Genomic DNA, 15572 nt, shown 5'->3' on the forward strand with positions numbered 1-15572 from the left:
TTCCATGTTGGTAGCATGTGCTTCGTTTCGTTAATGCATTGTTTTGAAACTTAGATTACAACAAGGGATCTGAAGGGATCCCTTTTAAATATAGTTGGTTAAACCAAATAGTCAGTAAATAAGAACAAAAAAAACTATACTCATCCTTTTCTTTTGGGTGCTAATACTAGTGTAAGACAAAGATTCTCTCTGTCTCTCTTTGAAATGAGACAGTCTTTTGACAAACTATAAAGGGGCCACACTCGTGCGCGAAGCCGCGAACGCGTGTGGAGTCTAGTTTGCTAATCAGCGAAATCGACTACACACTTGCGTTCGCGGCTTCGCGCCGCGTAGTAGAAAAAGAACTAAACTGTAATTTAATTCAGTATTCTTCGTTTATCCTATTAAGAACGGTCTATTTTATTTCTACACGTATGGAAGGTAGAGATATAAGTACTCCATGTCTACGCGTATGTCTATTAATTAATGCTTTTTTCGTCGACGATCGTCTTTTGGTACAGACATGTATTTTCAAGTTGCCTATCTTGATTAAATTAAATATGTCAAGTTTTTTCAAATTTGAAAATAATCCTACATTTTTTTAACAATTTATTACAAATCCCAAAGCAAAATTTATTAAAATGGCGAAGGAAGTGACAATGTGCTCGGTAAATCTATGATATGCCCATTAAATTATTGATTGGGGATACTTACCCGACTTGACAAAGAACATATAATATTTACACCTTTCTTTGCAGCAACTCCAACAATGGAACCCCACGAAGGAAACTGCGGGGGCACCGTTGGCGCCGCCACAGGTTGGGTACTGCTTCCATAGTCCAAAGAAGCACCCTTGGAGGCCTATTATGGGCTACGAGGAGATCGAAGTCACTCCAATGTGAGTTGGATAAAAGTAGAATACCTACTCGTAGATATGTATCTATTCCGCCTTTATTTTTAATAACTAAAAGTAGGTAAATCTACGCAAATATTCATCCTACGTAATACGATTTATTTGATAGGTACAACAAGTAAATATTTTAAACAACACATATAGGTATATAAAAACTAAATATAAAATACCTCCCCTCCCCTAAGCTACCCGCTTCTGGAATGGTGCCTAGGACGCTGGCGGCGTTGCCCCTTTGCACCGCCAGACTTAATCTTTGTGCGAAGAAGGAGCCTGCCCTGTGGTCGCCCGAGACACCTATTAGTCTGACCGTCACTTCCTTTATGAATTGTTTTGTGTAGGTCGACCATGGGCCCAGTGTTCCTACGTAATAATAGGAAAACGAGATCTAGAGCTGTAGATATGTCAAATTCAAATGTGGTGAAATGAATTACAAGCCACGCCATGTGGTATGGCGAACCTAAAAAATTGCATGGAACTTGTCGAGATCAATCTGATCAATAAAGAATCGTCGTCATCGTAAAACGTTAACATTTTTTTAGGCCTTCCCAACCCATAACCAACACGATGGTCGATCCGTGCTACACTCCAGCGGGCATGGCAGCCGAACCTCTCCGGTTTCCTAATCTGGTGACTGGTTTTGACCGGAGCCCCGAGCACGCGGCTCGGGCGGCTCTCTACACAAGATACACGCAGTACGAGTGGAACCAGAACAGCATCAAGAATTATAACGAGTCGGACGCGAAAAGGAACTTCTCGGAGCGAGTGAGGAATGATATCATGAGGATGCTCAGGTGAGTTGGAAGACCGCGCAGTGAGAATAGTTTTGCTGTTTTAGAGTTGCAGTCTAGCAAACCACAATAATATTACAACTTATTGACTGTAACACATATGAAAGAGGCGATACACTTCACCAAATTGGCCAATTAGAAGGATAAATTAACGAGATGAAAAGGAGTTGCACCATATGGCCAGTCTGAGTTTCTTCAAACCTTCAATCAAATAGTTTACATTTTACACGCATTTGATCTTTTTTAGGGAAACTGATGAAATCGGCTCACAGGGTCAAAGAGACTCAGGCAGAAGGATTGGGGAGCGAATAACCGACACAACCTTTTGGAGGAATGAGGTGAGTTCGCGGACATTGCTATGTATATGTACAATGCTGCTGTTGATAAAATCGGGACTATGCTCATATAGGTAATTTCAGTAATTTGCCTTTCCTTTCTTTCAAGACCATGGGTGTTCACAGGTGTCAATAGAGATGGAGCGATTGGTGTCAACATGCGAGAAGTTGAACGACACTCGGAGGCAGTTGGAACGCGCCATCGCGGGAATCGAGGGGCCGCTGCATATCGTGCAGGAGTGCCTCTACCACCGCGAAAAGCGCCAGGGTACGTCGCGCGTTGGCACCATAACACCAAACTTACAAACTGTGGTGTTAACGTAGCTTTAGTTGATACCTTACGCTCTCATAAGATTATCACGGATGTTTACTATACAAATGTTGAGATCTATAGAAATATGTGACGTTTTCAACTAAAAGGTACCACATTGTCGGTTGTCGATAAGGTTGATTTCAAATTGAAGCTATATGTAAATAGCGCCTTATTGACAACCGACAATAAATACCGACCATTTTGGTTGAAAATGGCACATATCTATTCTGGATACCTAAATAATAGATCAATTTTTTATGTGTGTCAATTGTATACAAGTTATTTCTTTTTGCAGGGTTGGAGCAAGTGCATGACAACGTAGAACAGTCATTGCTCAAGGAGGTGGGCATTCTACGCGAGTGTCAGGACAAATTCCGCAATATGCTTGAGAAGGTACAAGACACTGTGGTGACTGGATCATTCAACTATACTTAGTTTTTTAGCAAAAGGGTAAACAATCTTGACATCTTTTTTTAAAAAACACAGGTGCGCGCGCAATCCAAGAACTGCCGCGCCACACAACACGAGCTTGAAACAGACATGAGGAACAAGGAGTACGCACTCGGTATTGACTCCATGTGCCATCAACTCAACAACTTCTCCAAGGTAACTTAATTTCTGGTCTATTTAGATTTTAGATTAGAGACATCTCACTTTCGTTATAGTCGTTATACTTGATAGGGTGAAAAAAAAAGCTCTTATTAGGTACAGTGACTTATTCCCCAGACTTTTTTACTATCGTTGCATAAGGCGTCGCTTTTTTGGAGTCTGGAGGTTGTTTTATCCAACGAGGTTAAATGCAAAAAGCTCAACGCAGATAGGTAACTGCGATTATTTAGGTTTTAACTGACTAGTGCTCACCAGAAAATCCTCTATGAATTCGAAATTAGTTAGTTTTGAATTAAAAACAACAGCCCATTTTTTGTCTATGGAGTTAAATCCCCTCTTAGAAATTGGCACCTAAACCTAACCGTTTAACCCCACTGCAAGTTAAGCAAGTCCGACACGGCTATCCTGCAAGGCGCACGCCCTCGTGTTTTATTGTTTAGCATACAATTATCAACTTAGTCCTCAAACTACCTGTGGCGACAAATATAATATTAATATTAGCTCATTAACACTTCCTTCCTGACCGAAGCGCTGGTGGCCTAACAATCCCGAGGCGCGTTGTGTTTGCATATGTAGGTCGCATACCGAAGGTCAGATGGCAGTCGCTTTCGTAAAAACCAATTCCTGGGATTCGTTGCCAAGAGGACCCCAGGCTCCCATGAGCCGTGGCAATATGCCGAGACAACGCGAGGAAGATGATGATGACTATAACTTCCTTTCTGACCTTAGGGCTTACAATTCTACGCTGGTATCGAGCGCTACGACCCGACGGTGTGCGACACGGCACGCTGGGCCGCCGCCAGCGCGGCTACGCTGCAGCGCTCACAGTCCGAACGGGCTAAAGCTATCCAGATGCTTTCAGGTAAATGGCTATAGGTGGTCTTTTTACTCTATCGTGCGCCAGCATCCACTTAAAGCGATCAGGTTATAACAATTTTTGAAATGAGCAGTACCTACCTAATATCCGCTTGGGGTATGTCTCAATCTACATCTGGGGTTCCCAAACATATTTCAGTCAGTTCCCCCTATCATAGATTATTGAAGGCCGCTTACAATTAAGTAATACAAATTATGCCATCCCACAAAGCTCTGAAGGCGTGTCAGAGTTTGAACCTACCTATACAAGGAGTCACTTTCAAAAATATATCATTTTGTATTTATTCACAGACACGGACAACTTAATCAACGTATCGGCGACGGAGATCTGGGATCAATGGAGCAACACCAACAGCGGCTTCACGCGCCGCATTGCTGAGACTATTGAGATCAAGAACAAGCTGCAACTCCATCTCCACAAGGTTTAACGTCAAATCAACCTATCTTATTCTTGCTTCCTGCTTGTTATCCTCTGCTAGAGTGTGTGAAGAGCTCGAAACCTCCTCAGGTCGTCCCATCCTACCCAACTCATCCTTAAGGCACCGGGGCATGGATATCTCGATTTAAGGAACGAGTGGAATGTTGTCAACTGATGTTGTTCCCCTTCTTTTGTCATGCATCTTTCACCACCACCGGTATCTACTACATTTTCCCCTCGATCTCCAATCCGTCATCTGATCTTCACTTCAGCACCCATTACATAACCTACATCACTATTCTCAGGTGCAACAAGAAATCTTCGACATCGAGAAGACTCTAGAGCTCCTGAACAAGGCTATAGAGGACAAGCTGCAGCCGATGCGCGTCGCGCACACTCGCCTGCAGGCGCGCACCAACCGCCCCCACCTCGAGAAGTGCCGCGACGAGGCACAGGACAGGTATTCTTTATCAATTACTAGCTTTTGCCCGCGACTTCGTCTGCGTGGAATTAGTAATTTGGGTACCTTAATTCTTAAACAAATCTGCTTTTTAATCCATCCTTTTTCACCCCCAAATTGGTCCACACTATACATTTCCACCCCATTTTTTCTCTCCTTAAGGGATGATTTTGGGGATAAAAGTTATTCTATATCATTTCCCACAGCTCAAACTATCCCCATACCAAGTTTCATCTAAATCGGTTCAGCGGTTATTGATTCCCCATACAAATTTCCACCCCCTTGAGGGGTGAGTTCTGGGATAAAAAGTATCCTATGTCCTTCCCCGGGACTCAAACTATCTGTATACCAAATTTCAACTAAATCGGTTCAGCGGTTTAAGCGTGAAGAAGTAACACACAGACAGACAGACAGACAGACAGACAGACTTTCGCATTTATAATATTAGTATGGATGTATCTATTGATACCAGTGATCCCTGGAAGCACCTGAAGTTATAACAGTTCCTGTGTTGACTTTTATCGTCATAGGTTACTTCCAAACAGTCCGTGGTCCGAAAAAAGTTATCTTATAAATGAAAGGTTAAGAACCACTGGTAAAAACTGTCTTCTTGGTCCTGTGCTGTGGGCCGTCTCACCTTTGAGGCAAACACCAAACAGTCGTACAGTCGCCATCAGATATATCGGTGCGGCCAAGGTACTCACAAATATCTGAACACACCTCTATTATCAAGGGGCTAGAGTGTATGTTCAGATATTTGTGAGCACCTTGGGCGCTCCGATATATCTGATGGTGACTGTACCTACGAGGCTTCAGACCAGGGCGCACACGCCGCAAGACAGCCAAGCAAGCAAGCCAGAAGACAGGCTACAACAGGGACCCGTCGTGCATACTCACTCTCACACTCGTTGTAAAACGCTCTGTTTGTTTAACACCACCAGTGGCGTAACTAGGGGGGGGGGGGCAGAGGGGGCAAGTGCCCCGGGCGCCATCCAAGGGGGGGCGCCAAAATGGGCAAATGGCAGCAGCAGGGAAACTTTTGTCAGTCATCAGGGGGCGCGAATTTGGTGACTGCCCCGGGCGCCCTACCCTCTAGCTACGTCCCTGAACACTACCAACAACAATTCTCAAGTAACACTTTTTCTTCATTACAGACTCGTAAAAGAAGTGTGCGACCTCCAAGAAACCATGGAGACTCTTCGCTCCAAGATCGCCACGGCGGAGGGCACCCACCAGACGCTGCTCGGCGTCCGCGCCGGGCTGGAGGCAGACCTGCGCAACAAGAGCGCCACTCTCTTCATCGACCGCGATCAGTGCATGGGACTGCGTCGAGGATACCCCGTCACCGCCGCCATCAAGTCCTAAAGCGATCACATTGGATGCGGATCCGTTGTGCGAGCGGGACATCGCTATATATGTGAATAACGCTGTCTCGCTCACACACCTGTGCCTGTGCGGATCAGCATCTTAGTTCTGACACCATCGCATTTCTCTTGTACTTAGAGATCTATTTTACTTTGCAAGTGTAAAGGATCTCTAGTTGGTTTTGGGTTGTGGCCCTGTTATAAATTATGAGTAAATTTTTAATAAAAATGCAGTGTGTTGTTTTTCTCAGACAGAGCAGATAATCCCATAATAAGCAGATAAGGGTAGAAAAACTTAAATATTGGCATCCTAAGTTTAAAATTTTCCTCTGTACACGCTGTATACTTAGACTTTACCACTTAAAAATTTTCATGATACCATATGAATGGGCGATTTCGATTTTTCTACTTCTTTCATTACTTACTACTCAAACCCTGATGAGTGTGAAAAAAGAGCAAGGATTTCGTTACTTTTCATTTTCACTGACTAAAAGTCACAAATGTGCATTTCATTATATTCAAAAATAAACTTAACAAACCACAGCGTCTTAAGCAAAACAAATGCATTCTAAACTATTATTTACAGTAGGTATATTATAATATCATTATTGCTTGACATACGTGGGTACGGGGAGTTTCAGGCCCTCCTTGGCCTCGAAGAAGGTGTAGGAGAGCACGATTTCATCTACGTATTCCATTTGAGGGTCTTGTGTGTACTCGGGGTCTATGTAGAAGAAGACTGGCATGTCCACCTGAAACCAACACATTTGGTTATTTTTTACAGATCAACCTAGCCCCAAGCTTATTACACTTTGCAAAATTTTGTCAACCTAATTAGACTGCTTAGGATAGGATAGACGCTCCTGGGGTCGTAGCACGGTACGCACCATGCCTGTCACGTTCTAACAAGTATGTGAGTGCGAAAGTGACGGACTTAGTGATAGGAGAACCATGCTGCGCGGGCTGATTACACTGTTCTAAATTTAGTCACGATCACGACAGTTCTAAAAACCATCCTTGCTCCTAATAAGGACATCCTTACTTGCTAAACGCGATTACACTTTCCTAATTTAGGATTCTAAATCATTTATTCCTAAATTTAGCAAAGTGTAATACTTATATACATATAAAACACCCATGACTCAGGAACAAATATCTGTGCTCATCACACAAATAAATGCCCTTACCGGGATTCGAACCCAGGACCATCGGCTTCGCAGGCAGGGTCACTACCCAGTACCCACTAGCCCCACTAGGCCACACCGGTCATATTATTCGCAATCTATAGTTTTTCATTTATGTTTGTAACAATACAAATTCTCACGGCGCGCGGGCTCGAATACTTTCTTGCTCGCACTGTACTGCGTCACACCGGCCAGCCACCGAAGAGCACCGAGCGCGCACGACGATTGCCGACCGGACCGAATAAAAGCCGCGTCCGCGCCGCAACAGAATGATTCAGCTAGCGACTGCCTTAGCGATAGGTACACCCTCTGTCCTTTGGCTAGTCTCAGTGGGACGGGAGTTCGATAGCCACTTGCAGTCTTCTCCCTGACCTCCCTAGGATTTAGCTAGTGCCTTGGCGATAGGTTCCCGACTGTCCCTTGGCTCTTTGCAACGGAAGTAGGCGTGCTCAACCTTGCCGTCTACTTCACGTTTTAATTTAGTTAGGAAGTAAACCTGTTTTTGTATGAACCCGTAATTGTATGCATCTAATATGTACTTATAAGTCAATAAAAAGTATTGTTGACATTGGGGTGTGAGTGATCAACCCTAAACCCTACATGTTTAATTTAGATATGTGAGGAAACTGGAGTACTTAATCCTATTAAGGCCTAGTTTGTCCTCTAAGTTGGCAGGTCATATGATACTTTTGTAAAAACGAGTGCCTGTTCCTATTCTTGGGATTAGGTTGCCGAGCAGACCTCAGGCTACCCATGTGAGTCGTAGAAGAATGCTGATAAGGCTAGGAAGATCATGTTGCGGAATTTCACTGGAACTAATATTTTCATACTATTCTGAACTGTCACCCTATATATGAAAATAACAGCGCCCTGACAATGATCATATATTACTGGTCAGGCTTTAACTTTTGTTTGTTAGCAGTACAGTACAGTCTGGCAAAAAAGAGTAGAAGTTAAAAAGTGGCAACACTGAGTGTCGTCTCGTTTTTCTTAAGATTGATTTGAAATATATAAATAAATGTATTAGTATTCATCCCCCTGGCTGTGTTGTACTGTCCAGAGTGTCCGTCCTCAAATGGGTTGATATTGTATGTACTGATGCTGGTCACATGCGTGTCAGTGGAGAGTGGGATTGCACACTGTTTAATACCTGCTCGTGGGGGTTGAGCTGCTGCTCTTCAAAACAGAAGCACTGAATCTTGTTGAAGTATTGTCCGGCTTCAAACGGGATCACATTGTATGTGCTGATGCCAGTCACTGGCTTGTCAGTGGGGTTGCGCGCTGTGTAGAACGCGAGGGCTGTTTCCCCAGGCAAAACCTGGTGAAAAAAACGGCAATAAAATCGTTTGTTGTATGGGAACCCCGCTTTAATATTTATTTTATTCTGTTTTTAGTATTCATTGCTACAACAATAAATACTAAAAAGTACGGAACCCTCGGTGGGCGAGTCTGACTCTCACTTGCCCGGTTTTTTACTTGGTACGGAACCCTAAAAAACACTCACTGTGATATCTGGCTGCTGTGGCTTGAAGTTCCACTGCATGGACGAGGCTACATCGGCATTGAAGCGCACCCGGATGGGCCGATGCTTTACTGTAGTCATTGTGCTTACTACATTGCTTGGCTCAGCCAGTCCTGTTGTTCCTCCGTAGCTGTAGGCCTATTTAAAAAAAAATTGTTTATTTCAGACCATCAGATTCATATTTTGTTAGTTAATCAGAAAAACTTACATCCTATGTTAGTACTTACATAATAACACATAACTATTTACAAACTATACACATTATAAATAATATCAGAGGAACATGGGACAAGATGGATTATTTATTTAGCCCTGCCTATCACCACCTCTACCCATGATTATAGCAAGGCTTTAGGTGATGTGCAACTGCTTCATATATGTGGTATTTTCTATAAAAAGGGACCTTGTTATCGATGGCGCTTACGCCATTATTAACGATACTCCGATATAAATACAATGCCGCGCGAAGCTGTGCGGCGTAAGCGCCATCGACAATAAGGTCCCTTTTCATAGAAAATGCCCCATATACAGCTTACAGATAATAGATAAACCTTTACTAGTAAGAGTTGAGACATTGAATTGCAACTGGGGTTTATGTATAGGCCCTTAGCCATTGGACAAAGCCGAAATATACATATGCATTAGGGTAGAACCAGTATACAAAGTATCATAGATATCAGTAGATGAATGATTGTACCTCTAACCTCTTATGAAATAAACAGATTAATTTTTTTTAAATATAAAAATTGGTGTAGCGGTTATGAAGAAATTAACGTATTCAATCGAAGAAATTAACAAATTACGATTTTTACTTTGGAGCGGCCTGTATGTACTGTAGGTGTTAGTAGCTCCTGAGGTAATAAATAGTATGAAACCTTCTTGATTATCTTTTTTATTTATGACACTAATAAGATTCTGAATTTTGACAAATGTCATCATTGCCCCACATTTTCGAACAAATTGTTATAAAATAAAAAATTAAATACAAAGTTGTTTATTAAAAGAAAGATTTGGATATAAATTTTCACGAATTAATAAACTAGTGGATGTGAAATGACTCCTATTTAGTATGAAACCCAGTGTCGCTAAACTCACACATTCATAGCCACGTTAAAATACGTCACACACTTACAAAATTGCTCTGATTCGTAGCAACTTTCCATACCAAAAAGTTATTACCGGTGGACATTTCTCGAACGAATATCAACTGTAGGCTACATGATTGACGGTTTAAATTATAATGTCAAAGCTATATGACATACGACTCTTTCAATATCTCATTCATCTCACAAAAGCTCGCTCAACGTTCACCTAATACAACTACTCAACACCAGATGGCGTTATTTTATAGTTTTAAAATCACTTACTTATTACAGGCGAGAAAAGGGCTAAAAACCAGTATAAGTAAGGTCTAATTACGCATGGTTTGTTACGGATCTCACGGTCACGTTACACTGGTGTTTTCGAGATCTCTACACGCCTGCGAGTAGCTAACCGTTGGAACATCGTTCCATTCGATATAGGGAGGGGACAGTGTAATCGGAGTGTTTTATCGATATTTGTGTGTTCAGTTAGGTATTGATATTTCATTACCGTATGTACACATACACATATACACATTTAGATGATACTTTATTTATGATTATAATATAGGTAGTGATAATCGTGATTGTATGAAAAATAATATGTAGTACAGTACAACAAATATCTAACTAGAAATTTGTTTCTTATTAATTGACCAACTAGGTTGTTAATGTGAACATTAAATATATCTTAAAGTCAAACAGATAAAATCATAGTTCTTTAAAGGTCTATTAACTCGGTATTGCTGTTATTTTGTGATCACAAATCTGCAATTACTTACATAGGTAAGTATTCGTCTTTAACAATATATTTACTTGTAGCAGCATTTAAGGCCAATCTAGACGGGACAACCTGATTAAATTGTCAAATTAATTGTATGGTGTGAAAGCATACATGAAACTGGCTCATCGATCCCACTTGATTTGATTGTAAGATTGTGACCTATCAAATCAGGAAGGGGGGCGACAAAATTCCAATATTTCACGCTAGTTTGCGTGGTACGGAACACTTTTTATTAATTAAGTGAGCCCGAATGTCACTAATAATTACTAAATTAGTAACTAAGTTTTAGGCGTGTGGACGCTAGATGAGATGTATGGCAATTTTATCCCCAGAAATCTTTCTCTAAGAAATGCTCCTAGCAAATGGTGCTATATTTTTGCGGAAACTAATTTTCTTGCCCAGTAGCATTGACCCATTTATTTTTAATATCGGCATCTTGTGGTAACCTACAATAATTAATAATAAAGAAATAGAAAATATAAAACGTTTATTCATGGCACATTGCATGCATTGTACGCATAAGTGCATTAAGTACCTAGTCTAATTATATTAACGATGAAAATATGATAGGTGTAAAAAACAAAAACTTATATAAAGGAATACGAAGGTTTGAAAGGTTGCCATGAAATGACCCCGACTTAACTTAGTGCTTGATGACCAGAGCTGCCATATTTACTAAGACATTGATTATCCCAAATAATAATTAGAAACGTGTCTAAAATAATAATTTATTACCGAACTACCAAACATCAAACTTGAAATATCGTAACTTTAACTTTATCGATATAAATATCGACATTGCGCAGCATCTAAGTAGCGAAGTTATTTGACATTTAGGATAGCGAATATTCCAGATAAACGTAAAGAATAGTGACAAAGGATTGTGAACTCTAAGTTCTAACTGATAAAATATAGATTTACTTAACGAACATTCGTAAATAATGCAATAGAAACAGATTTTTCGTATTTATCGGATTATATTTAAATAAATAACCACCGGTGATAGGAAATACCTCCACGTGAAAGATTTTTTAAACCGCTGTGATTTCTGCAGCTTAATACTGCACAATACGGCATTTTAAATTTAATTATCAATTTTTGTTAGACGAGCGTACATACGACGTGAATGTCATTCGAGCATGAAGTTTACACAACAACTGAGCATAGTCTGTGCATAAAGTGAGTCGGTCGCTACTAACTGTCGGATAGACGGGAACGCCCACTTGCCATCTCCATCCTACTCCGTGTAAATTTTCTTTGAAAATTTATATTTTTAACTTTTGTTCTAATTGAAAAAAGATTAACATTATAACATTCCTGAGAAGTAACCCTATGTGGGATTTCAGGGTTTGTCCAATGGCTAAGGAAGGAAGAGTTTATTGGATATGTAGGGTTATCCAATAAACTCTTAGACATACTTCAGTCTTCAGATCTAATATGAGAATTGTTTTAATACCATAATTATTAAAAGCATAAAAATAAAGAGTGCCATGCATTATTAAAAATAAAATATTAAGTACACTTGTGGAGTTGTAAACTCTAATAAAGACATTCTTCAGTCTACAGATCTAATATGAGAATTGTTTTAATACCATAATTATTAAAACCATAAAAATTAAGAGTGCCATGCATTATTAAAAATAAAATATTAAGTACACTTGTAGAGTTGTAAACTCTAATAAAGACATTCTCCAGTCTACAGAAATAATCATCATAAATCATTTATTTTCGTGATAAACTTACATACTAGCATTACAAAAAAATATATATTAAAAATAAAATATTAAGTACACTTGTGGAGTTGTAAAATCTTTGAGGTAGGGTGGATTGAATGCAATATAATATGGTATTCAGTTCTATCATTCGTTTGTTCTTTGTATACAGTGAAATAATCTTATCGATTCATGTAGTCAACACTTATAGATCTAATCATCACAAAATTGGCAAAGTGCAGGAACAGTAGGAACACTGTTCCGAACAGCAGTTGAATAACAGGAAAATGTAACTAATTATTGTGAGGTTAGTTTTACCTGGCAGAATATTCGGTAGAGCGGCACAGCTGCGTAACTCAGGCCTACAGTCATGACACCTAGGGCTACTACATAGTTTAAAGTTGATCTGATATTCTTCTTCTGGTCGTGAGATCCTCGGATAAAGAAGTTGGAAGGACATTTCACAGGAGTCAATAATTTCGGTGAAGATCTGATAATACTGTTCCTAAATAAATTAACATTGCACCTATTCATGAATATAAGGCGATTCATCATGATGTTTCATTCAATGTTTAATAGAATATTATATTATAACATTTTCAATAAAATCGGAGAAATTGTATGTCCGATAAACATTTAAAACTCATGACAGTGACAGAAGAGAGTCGTATTTTTCGACTTATGCAACAAGCAAGCAAGAGCATTAAGCGCTCCAGACTACGCGGCGCAAAGCCGCGAACGCGAGTGTGGAGTCGATTTCGCTGATTAGCGAACTAGACTCCACACTCGCGTTCGCGGCTTCGCGCCGCGATTCGCGCACAAGTGTGGAGCGAAGTGGAGAGTCGAGGATAATATAGCCGGTTAAATAACTTTGTCAGTAGAAAAAGGCGCGAAATTCAAATTTTCTATGGGATGATTGTCGATTAATATATATATATATATATATAATATATTTATTGCTTTCACATTGGTAAAATTACAGATGTTCTTAATCGATACGATTACCCTTCGCGCCTACATTTTTTTAAATTTGCCGCGTTTTTCTACTGACGGAAACGGCTTGACAGAGTTTAATTACAATTTACTTTATTTTTATTTTTTTTGTTTTTTGGTTTACATTCGCGTCTCGTGGCTCGCACGCGAATGTAAACCGGCCTTAATATGTAGCAAGTGTTTACCTCAGAATAATGACTAAAGCATAGAAGTCAGGCAAAAATGCTTCGCAAATATGTATACCCGTACTTTACTTCCTTACGAATTAGATAATGTGCCGAAAAGAGATGCATATATGCTTGTTATTTCTCATTTACGTACGGTGTCATAAGTTTGATAATTTGCTAGGGATGTAACTGTGTCGACTTTTTATATCGATAAATTATGCATAAGTTTATGTGCCGTGTAAAATAATAATCACGAAATTGGCAAATTGATAATAGTCTGGCTAATGAAAGTTGAACCTGAAAAAACGCGGCAATTTCAAGAAATCTGTAGCAGGCGGCTCATTGAAATGAAATGAAATGCGTGGAATACAAGGATTGCATAACTTTTACACTTTTTATAATTTTCATATTCTAAAAATCATTAAAAAGTATAAAAATTATGCAATCCTTGGAATCAAAGAGCCGCCTGATATGAGGATTAATGCATGTACCTAATATAGCTTTTATCTCATTTGCAGTCTACCACTCAGAACCGTCTAACTATACCTCTCGTTTTTTTATCATTAGAAAGAAGGCGAGCGATCTTAACGTGTCGTTTTATCGAAAAACTCTTTGAAAATAAGTCACAACAAATATAATATACGATCATTTACATACTTTTGCTTTCATAACTAAAATATTGTTATATTTATAAAAAAACTTGTCAATAAAAAGACACGTGGAAATGGTTTACCGTTTTTTCTAATGCTAAAAGACTAAGTATAGTTTCTAGTCATGTACAGTCAGCTGCAGAGAAAAGGCACCCCCCTGCATACAAAGTTCTGTAAATTAGTATGGACGTGGGGTACCTTTTCTCTGCAGCTGACTGTACCAAATAGGAAATAATAAAAAAAAACGTTCGTGTAATATTTTTTTATTATTTAATAATAGGGAATATTACGCGAAACTCGGCGTAGGTGGCGCCACTATCACAATCTGAGGGTCTATCGCTCTCTGTCACTCTTGCGTATTCGAGCGATAAAGAGGCAGCTAGATAACGAAATTTCGGATTCGAGTTTTCCGGTAGGTCCCCTGAAAACTTGTCAAAAACCTGTTAAAGGTACAGTATGAATAAGTTACTCTACGGTGCACTAAAAAAGCTAGTGCTGCACTGGTGGCAGAACATTGCAGTAATATCCCCTATTCCTCGTCCTTTGGAAATCTAAAATAAAAATTTGAGTTTTGTGACCAACAATATTAATAAAAGGAACATTCATCAATGATCATTAATGTCTTTTTTATTAGGGTTCCGTACCCAAAGGGTAAAAACGGGACCCTATTACTAATACTTCGCTGTCCGTCTGTCTGTCACCAGGCTGTATCTCATGAACCGTGATAGCTAGACAGTTGAAATTTTCACAGATGATGTATTTCTGTTGCCGCTATAACAACAAATACTAAAAAGTACGGTCCCCTTGGTGCGCGCGTCCGACCCGCACTTGACCGGTTTTTAGTATTAAACTATAGTCTGGCAAACACAATCTGTCAGTAAGTAAGAACAAAGAAAACTATAGGTACAGTAAAAATATCGATCCAGACAAATGGCTTAAAAATATGTGAACACGATTTTATTGTCTGAGCGTACACATATTTTTGAGACTTTGGGAATGTATATATATTTATGCCCTTGACTGTACTCATCAATTAAAATGAGACAGTCCTGGGCCAAACTATAAGAAAGCTGTAAATGTCGATAGGTTATTGATCTGAGGTCGATACATCACTATGCCAAAAATATAACCTTTCATACTTAGCAGAAAAGTTCGAAAATATATGCAAAAATCTATAAAGAATTTCTATGATTAGGGTCAGGTCCTATAAATAAATTTCTTCAAAATTGAACAAAACTCACCGATTAAAGGTTATCGGTTCGTGCGTATTTTCTTTTCTTCCTGTATGCGATTTACAGCCCTCGATCACACAAGACATTATCACAAAGGGAACTTCAAACCATTACAAATAAAAACTCAGCACGTTTTCCAACAATCTTTCAGGAATAGCAAAAATATAATTAAAATAAACCAAGATGACCGC

General features: G+C 39.6%; 2 protein-coding genes across 2 annotated transcripts; one reads left to right on the forward strand and one right to left on the reverse strand.

Moving 5' to 3' along the window:
* The first annotated feature begins 504 nt into the window (after positions 1-504).
* On the forward strand, positions 505-6284 carry LOC134745372 (tektin-3-like). The gene is made up of 11 exons (XM_063679407.1): positions 505-647; positions 738-877; positions 1432-1683; positions 1928-2018; positions 2142-2283; positions 2624-2721; positions 2815-2934; positions 3667-3799; positions 4105-4235; positions 4537-4691; positions 5846-6284. Exons 1-11 carry the CDS (start codon positions 621-623, stop codon positions 6054-6056), a joined length of 1500 nt encoding a protein of 499 aa, XP_063535477.1. The 5' UTR covers positions 505-620; the 3' UTR covers positions 6057-6284.
* Positions 6285-6556: 272 nt separating this feature from the next.
* On the reverse strand, positions 6557-12987 carry LOC134745341 (cytochrome c oxidase assembly protein COX11, mitochondrial). The gene is made up of 4 exons (XM_063679356.1): positions 12658-12987; positions 8744-8899; positions 8390-8557; positions 6557-6807 (listed from the first exon to the last, which is right to left on the reverse strand). Exons 1-4 carry the CDS (start codon positions 12892-12894, stop codon positions 6661-6663), a joined length of 708 nt encoding a protein of 235 aa, XP_063535426.1. The 5' UTR covers positions 12895-12987; the 3' UTR covers positions 6557-6660.
* Between the last annotated feature and the right edge of the window lie 2585 nt (positions 12988-15572).

Source organism: Cydia strobilella, chromosome 11 (genome assembly GCF_947568885.1).
Source record: "Cydia strobilella chromosome 11, ilCydStro3.1, whole genome shotgun sequence".
Classification (NCBI taxonomy): Eukaryota; Metazoa; Arthropoda; class Insecta; order Lepidoptera; family Tortricidae; genus Cydia; species Cydia strobilella.

Excerpts from the sequence above, each read along its gene's own strand:
- LOC134745372 (XM_063679407.1), top strand. The coding sequence starts at position 621 with ATGGCGAAGGAAGTGACAATGTGCTCG. Across the intron at positions 2,019-2,141 it reads CAACCTTTTGGAGGAATGAG|GTGTCAATAGAGATGGAGCG; the intron begins GTGAGTTCGCGG and ends GGGTGTTCACAG. Across the intron at positions 2,722-2,814 it reads TCCGCAATATGCTTGAGAAG|GTGCGCGCGCAATCCAAGAA; the intron begins GTACAAGACACT and ends TAAAAAACACAG.
- LOC134745341 (XM_063679356.1), bottom strand. The coding sequence starts at position 12,894 with ATGATGAATCGCCTTATATTCATGAATAGGTGCAATGTTAATTTATTT. Across the intron at positions 8,900-12,657 it reads TCTACCGAATATTCTGCCAG|GCCTACAGCTACGGAGGAAC; the intron begins GTAAAACTAACC and ends TTTTTTAAATAG. Across the intron at positions 8,558-8,743 it reads CACAGCAGCCAGATATCACA|GTTTTGCCTGGGGAAACAGC; the intron begins GTGAGTGTTTTT and ends TTTTTTCACCAG.